At 34.5% G+C, this 7,783-nt stretch overlaps 1 protein-coding gene across 1 annotated transcript; it reads right to left on the reverse strand.

The window, feature by feature from the left end:
• Positions 1-1,481: 1,481 nt before the first annotated feature.
• On the reverse strand, positions 1,482-3,586 carry LOC116202611 (pentatricopeptide repeat-containing protein At5g66520-like). The gene has a single exon (XM_031534212.1). The coding sequence runs from the start codon at positions 3,248-3,250 to the stop codon at positions 1,958-1,960; it is 1,293 nt and encodes a 430-aa protein (XP_031390072.1). The 5' UTR covers positions 3,251-3,586; the 3' UTR covers positions 1,482-1,957.
• Positions 3,587-7,783: the final 4,197 nt, after the last annotated feature.

Consider the following 7,783-nt stretch of genomic DNA (forward strand, 5'->3'; position numbering starts at 1 on the left):
CCTTAGCAGTGCCACGTTAATCGGAGCCGTTTGTCCACTAGATGCCACATAAGCGTCCGTGTCATTTTTCCGTAACGGCACTAACGGAATTTTGACGGTGGTAGCAAAACGTTATGGATTATGATCTTTGAATGATCGTTTTGTTCGAAAAATTCTTTCAGGTAGTAATTTGTTAGTTTTAAAATCTTTCAATGACTATTTTGTTAGTTTTCTCAATTACCATTCCATAAGATGGTTGTGAATGTAATCACCTGATGCCCGGAAAGCAAGGTTAAGAATGAATTTCTCTTGATGACTCGCTTCAATTACTTCAAAGGGAAAAGTATAAAAACTGCCATTGTGATTACGGCGTTAATTTTTTTCATTTTTAGTCCTCAATTTTTAACATTTTAATCATTTTGGTTCTAAATCTTTTTTCCTTTTATAATTTCTATCATCAACTTTTCATTTTTTTTCATTTTAGTCTTAGAAAGAAAATCGAAAGGAAAGGAGAGGTTAAGGCTGCCAACCCCTCCACCGAGGTTGCCGGCGTCCTCTGTGGGTACCGGCGACCTCGATAGAGGGATCGGGATCGCTGATAGGGGCCCTAACCCCCGAATCGACCGAGGACTTCGGGTCGAAGTTCCGATCGATTCGTGGGCCGGGGCCGCCAATCGGGGGCCCCGACCCTTCCATCGAGGTCATCGGCGACCTTCATGGGTACCAGCGGCCTCTGTGGAGGGGTTAGGTCGTCGATTGGCAGCCCCAGCCAGCAAATCGATCGGGAACTCCAACTCGAAGCCCCCGGTCGATTCGGGAGTTGGGGCTGCCAATTGGCTACCCCAACTCCTCCACCGAGGTCGCCAGTACCCATGGCGACCCTGACCCCTCCTTCCCTTTCGATTTTCTTTCTATGACTAAAATGAAAAAAAAATGAAAAGTTGAGAATAGAAATGATAAAAGAAAAAAGATTTAGAACCAAAATGATTGAAAGGTTATAGATTGAGGACTGAAAATGGAAAAAACTAATGTTGCAATCCCTTATGGCTAATGAAGTAGCCCACAATAGGACTAATTATCCATAATAAAAACACATGGTGCAATTTATTTAGATCCCAAACCACAAAGGGGAATTTTGTACTTTTTCCTACTTTCAAATCCAGAATGCCCCAGAACCCCGATTTTCAGAGTTGTGTCATCGACCAAGTATTTAGATGACCTGAAGGAGTATATGACCCGATTTTCAGAGTTGTCACTTTATACAGGCAGTTGGCTTAGACCAACCAGGCACTGCCTTGAAGCTGTTCCGACTTCATGCACTCGTATAATGAATTCACTCCACCAAACCTCCTAAAGGTTAGTCGGTTCCTTCTGTAAGTGAAAGTGAACTATTTTCTCTGAACTAAACTAGTGTTGTCAGCGACATTAACTAGCTGAAGAAGCATATAGTCTTGAGACATTGAAAGGAATAAAAGAAAATACTTGGGCTTCCATAGAAAGAATTGACAAAATAATCATTCTGAGATCTGCTCAGCTGAATTTTGGATGTTATTCGGTAAAAATGGTGGTTGGTTGTTGATACAGTGCTCTAATGTAACAATGAAAATATTACCTATTGTATGCATCTATTAGTCGGAACGTCAGTGTATTCTGAAAATGCTGCCCTTTCTTTTGGACTCATAGCTATGTTCATTATGTCGGTGTGTCCTCTTGCTTCCTTCTATTGAAGGGCTCCTTTCTGGTTCTATCAGTGAAAATTTCATCCAAGCTTAAGAAGCTTTTAAGTCTGAAGGATAAGCTGAACAGATTGTTCAAGTGCTTCTGCTAGGAAGGTTCTGGTTTACAGCCACATCATGTTTTCTGTGTGATTCCAATGCCAGCTCAGTATGCCGGAATAGCAAATGAATGCAACTCCATAAAATCAGATTTTCCGCATCGTTTCACTCCATTCCAAGCCATTCATCACACCAAATGCTCATTACATGCTGTTCATTTGCTGTCTTCTGGCTTCGATAGAACTGGAACCTCGAACTTTCCTTGTGGTTTGGTCCAGCATCAGTTGTCTAATCCTCTCTGCTTCATCCCACTTATCGCTCAGAATGTAGAGATCAGAAATGAGCGTATAGACCCCTCCATCATGGTCCGGCCTCACAACGCGCATCACCCGATCGATCACCCTTTCCGCCATCTCAAACCGCTTATGAGTCTTACAGGCTGCTAAATAAGAGCCCCACAGAACAATATTCGGCTCAAATTCCATTTTCTGTATTACCTCGTAAGCCTCCACTAAGAAGCCCGCCTTACCGAACAAATCCACCATGCATCCGTAGTGTTGAATCCTGGGTTCTACTCCACACTCTCGGAGCATCGTAAAGTACCTTCGCCCTTCCTCTACAAGCCCAGCATTTGCACAAGCGCTGAGAACCCCGGTGAAGGTCATCTCATTGGGCTGCATACCCGTATTCCGCATCATCTCGAATAGAGCTATGGCTTCCATACCATGGCCGTTCTGTGCTGACCCACATATCATCGCTGTCCACGTCATTACGTTCCTCTCCTCCATCAGGTTAAATAACCGGAGTGCGTATTTCAAGAGCCCACACTTGGAGTACATGTCTATGAGCGGAGTCCCAATCTTGACATTAACTTCCCAACCATTCTTCACCACCAAAGAATGAATCGACATACCAACCAGCAACCCCAGCGATCCCATCTGGGAGCAGCCGGACAAGACCGATCCAACCGTCAACTGGTCAGGCTTCACACCCGCCAGGCCTGCCATCATCCGACGGAAGAGGCCCAGTCCATCGGCCCACTTACAGCTGTTAACAAATGCAGTTATCATGGCGGACCACGACGCGACGTCCCGTGTGGGCATTTCGTCGAACACCCGACGCGCAGCCATCACGTCTCCCGACCTCGCGTAACACGTGATCATGGTGTTCCAGGTGACCGTGTTCTTGCAGGGCATTTCGTCGAACAGCTTGCAGGCGTCCCGGAGGGAAAGAGCCGCGTAGGCATTGAGGAGGCCGGTGGCGACGTAGACGTGGGCGGAGAAACCGAGCTTGAGGATGTGGGAGTGGAGGTGGCTGATGAGGGTGGGGTTGCGGAGGGCGGTGCAGGATTTGAGGGTGAAGAGGACGGAGAAGCTGTCGAAGGGGACGGAGAGACGGTGCATTCGGGTGTAGAGGGAGAGGGCCTCGTGGGGACCCTTGGAAGTGGCGGCGTCCCTGATGGCGAGAGACCATGATGAGGTGAGCTTAAACAGCATTTGACCAGATTCAGATTGGGTTTAGTATGTCCATTGATCAGTGGAAGCTCCATTGTTGAAGCGCATTACCATTGGGTAGAATTCTTACGTTGCTGCACTTGCTGCTGCTGCTGCTCTCAGTCTGTAATCAAATTCGAGAGATGTTGCCACAGCTTCCCACGATGTTATGCCGTTCAGTCAATGAAAATTCTGAAGGAAAACTAGGAGTGGACCCGAGATAATATGAAATTTCCCTGTTGGATCGGAAATTTTTCATGTTGACAGTTAATTGCGTTAAAAATTATGCAGATTGTCAGTTTTCTCAAATCTAATATGAGTTTTTTCTCATAAAAACCCATGAACTTTCAAATATTTCAAACTATAGCATTCGTCAGCTTTTACATTTATTTTCCTTTTGCGCCCAGCGATTTTCTGACATGATGAAAACAATTCAAAAAAAATGTAAAATGCGTAAAAATCCAAAAAAAAAAAGAAAAATTCAGCAAAACGAGAATAATTACAAAATTTACAAAGAAAAATGGACGAATTCAAAAAAATTCAAAAAAATAAAACAAAACTCAGAAAGTTTTTAAAACGGAAATCCAAACATTTAGGACTACTGTTGGATGTTTTTCCATTTAGCCCACTTTCTTTTTTATTTTTTGTTCATTTTCATTTAGCAACATTGCTTTCCTTTTCTGTTTTAGTCCTTTTCGTATATTTTTGTTTGTTTTCGTCATATACCTTTGGTTACTTTTGTGTTTCCATCCTTTAATCAAATTTTCTATTACGGAAAAGGTAAGTTTTGGTCTCCAATTTTTTGACCTTTTTTTAATTGTCTTCTAATTCCCTCTTTTATATTCCAATCTGGTCCTCAATGTTAAACATTTTGTTCATTAACCTTTTTGTGTTTACTTCTATTTAAAAAAAAAGAGAAGGTAACATGACAAACTTTATAGTAATTTTTTTTAAATATTAAAATGTTTTAAAAAATTAAAAACAAAGGAGGAATGCTATAGAAGCAGAAAGTGGGCAATGGAGAATATCGTATTCAGCCCCATTGCCCATTCTCTCTAACTCCAATATATTTGTTTTAGGTTTTTCAATGATTCATTATATTTTTTTTTTTACAAAGAGAGAGGAACATAATGAAAGGTCACTAGTGACGTTGCCTCTCCCTCCTTAGCTTCCATTATATTTTCTCTTTTCAAAAAATCAATAGTTTGATTTTTTAAAATTTCGTATAATATCATTTAACCATTTATGATTGTAAATTGAAGAAGAAGATTAAGGCAAATACAATGTGTAAATGCTAAGAACAATGTTAAAAGAAAAATGAGATTGAAGACAAAATCGAAAAAGAAATTAAACTTGAGGATCAAAACTTTTTTTTAAATAGAAAATTGATTAAAAGGATGAAAGCATAAAAACATTTATGCAAAACTAAAATAATAATAACTAAAATAGAAAAGTAAGCAAAACTGCTTGAGGAAAGCGATCAAAAGTGTAGAAAGTGCGCTACACAAAAAGGCGTGCAATGGTAGTAGGTTGAATGCATAGGTTTCCCCATTTAAAGATAAAAATAAAAATTAGAAAATATAAAAAATAAGAAAAGGTAAAATAAAATAAAAATCTAATAAAGCTAAAATGTAAAACAAATATAAAAGAAAATGCATAATAAATTCAAAAGAAAATAAAATTCATAACAATTCAAAAGAAAAAAGACAAAAGAAAAAATATAAAAACAAAATAAAATGAAATTCAGAAAAAAAGGTTTCTTTTTTTTGAATTTTTCTAATTTTGCAGAATTTTCTTTGTGATAAGATGCTGGAAAAATTCAAGAAAATAATTTAAAAAAGACAAAAATAAGAAATATTCACTAGTAATATCCAAAAAAATTTTAAAAAAAGGTATTTAAAAATTTTAAAATAAAGCAAACTAAGGAAAATATAGTATTAAATTTCAAGTACAATTGAAAAATAAGAGAAATTAATAATATGATGCATAAAAATTCAAAAATAAAGAAAAATTAGAAAAACTAATATAAAATTTAGAAAGCCGAGAAAGTCAAGTTGGCTCCATTGGTCCCAATCACATGAGAAATTCATATAAGTAATATAAAGCAAAGCAAAAATTCAAAAATTGAATAATTCAATGAAAATTAATGATGAAGGGGATAAAACAACTACTAAGAAAGTCGAGTCGACTCCATTGGCCCCAATCAAGTTCAGTGGCTTCGTTAACAGTTAGGAGTTTTGGAAGTGAGTTGACCCTAGTAGTTGTGAGCTTGTTGGACTTGATGGTGAGCTAACAAGCCCCACTTGAGGCCCAATCTTAGGAATGAACTATGACGGGCTCGACCTAAGAGATGAATAAAGAGTTAACCAAAATAGAATGTGAGTGATGGGGTAGATAGTGAAGACGGCATGTTTATCCTGGGAGATAGTTACTTTCATGAGATTTTCAAAATTAATTAGGCTATCCTATAACCCATTTACGTGAGATTCTTTCTTAGTCTTTTATAATAAATTCATAGTTAACAACATATTAATAACTTATTAAAATTTTATTATATTTTGATTTGATCAAATTGTATTTTCAATTTAGAAAACTTATGACATTAATATATTTTTATTCACATTAAAAAATGTTTTTTTTAAAACAAAAACAAATATATATATATTAAAAGCAATAATTTAACTAACAATATTCTCCATTTATAAAAACAATAGTAGTTATACTAATAAATTAATTACTCTGGTGGTTTGTAATAACTTTCCTTGGAAAAGTATATAACCCGATGAAGATTGAATTTCATTTTGGTGGTTGTTTTAGCAAGTTAATAAGTTAATAAAAAAAATCCAGGTTATAGTACAATGAATAAATATCCGATTTAATCATACAGAGATTCTCACGTTTGATTTTAACCTAAATTTATGATTTTATTATAGAATGCAAAGTAAAAAGCCAATATATTTACATATAGATAGATAGATCTGAGAGTAATATATAATACATACATGAAATTATTTAAAATAATAAACTAGAAATTTACACGGCCTCACCTGCGCATTATGCGCTCCAACTATAATTATTTGCCTTTCAATAAACTTATGGATAAATTAATTTGGAAGAGGAAGAAAAAAATCAAGAGAACAAAAAAAGAAAAAGTAAAAATTAGAAATAAAATTAGTTATGTACTTTGTAATTATTGTTTTTATTTTATTTTATTATTTTTTGTTATGAATGAAGCTCTCACATGTTCCCAAAAAGAAAGTTGGACACAGAATTTGAGATAGAAACAAAAACAATGTTATAGAATGTGGGATTGTAGGATTGAGAATAGAAAGCATAATACAAAGAGATTGACACGTGGGAGCAAAGAGATAGGGGAGAAAAATATGAAATACACGATATTATCCTTCAATTCATCTCTTTTATTTTAAATTGTATCATATTTAAACAAAGAATAAAGGATACTTTTGATTTTTCAACTACATTCTACAAGTATAGTATAAGTTCTAAAATCGGATTTTCGCTTACATAATAGTATAAGATATATATTCAAATTACATTATTTTTTATTTTAAGTCTACTTATAATTAAAATTGGAATTCTATTTCTTTTATTTTTAAAATTCCTTATATTTTGAAGAAATAAATAAATAATTTATAATATTAGTGAAAACGTGCAGTTCATGATTCAGATTTTAAGCAGAATATTTTTCGGTGTTTCAGCTACTATAATTTTATGTATCTACATAAATATTAAATACATAGGAAAATTCGTTGAAAGATACGTATTATGTGCACTTTAATCAAAATTCATTTTTTACTATATGCAGTAAAGGCAGAGACTGATATATATATATATATATATATATATATATGTATATAAGAGTAGCATCATTAAGCATAAAAATAATATTAATTAAAATAATATATTTTGAATTTCTCGGTATATTTAATGTTCAAGGTTGATAATTGCATATAATTAATTGACGTTAACAATTATGACTGCATGAGGAGCTTTTATTTTGCCGATACGTGGCGAAATTCAACAATTGACCTAGCATTTATATATTATATTTAGATTGTTAGTATCAAAGTTAAAGTTAAAACTTGTCATAAAGCAAAACTTTTACTTCAATGTTCCATACATATATTTAATCAATCATTGAGGATCTCATGAGGATAATTACCCAATCAATATATATATCCCTCTTTGCTAGCTTACACTTTCTTTAATTATTGTATTTTGTTTTATTTTTTCCTGCATTTCATTTTTTTTTTTGAATTTTCTAATTTGGGTGAATTTTTATTTTTTATTTATTGTAAATTTATGTGAACTTTCTTTTTTTGGACATTTTATACATTATTCATGCATTTTCTCTTAATGTATTCTATGTTTTTTACTTAATTTTTAAATCAACTGATTTTTATTTAAATTTATTTTTAAAATTTTTTATTTTCTGAATAGTATTTTTTATTTTAAAATATTTGGTCTCTTCTTGTCTTATTCATGGAAAATTCTAATAATTAGACGAACTAGCTC

Source organism: Punica granatum, chromosome 4 (genome assembly GCF_007655135.1).
Source record: "Punica granatum isolate Tunisia-2019 chromosome 4, ASM765513v2, whole genome shotgun sequence".
Lineage (NCBI taxonomy): Eukaryota > Viridiplantae > Streptophyta > Magnoliopsida > Myrtales > Lythraceae > Punica > Punica granatum.

Excerpts from the sequence above, each read along its gene's own strand:
- LOC116202611 (XM_031534212.1), bottom strand. The coding sequence starts at position 3,250 with ATGCTGTTTAAGCTCACCTCATCATGGTCTCTCGCCATCAGGGACGCC.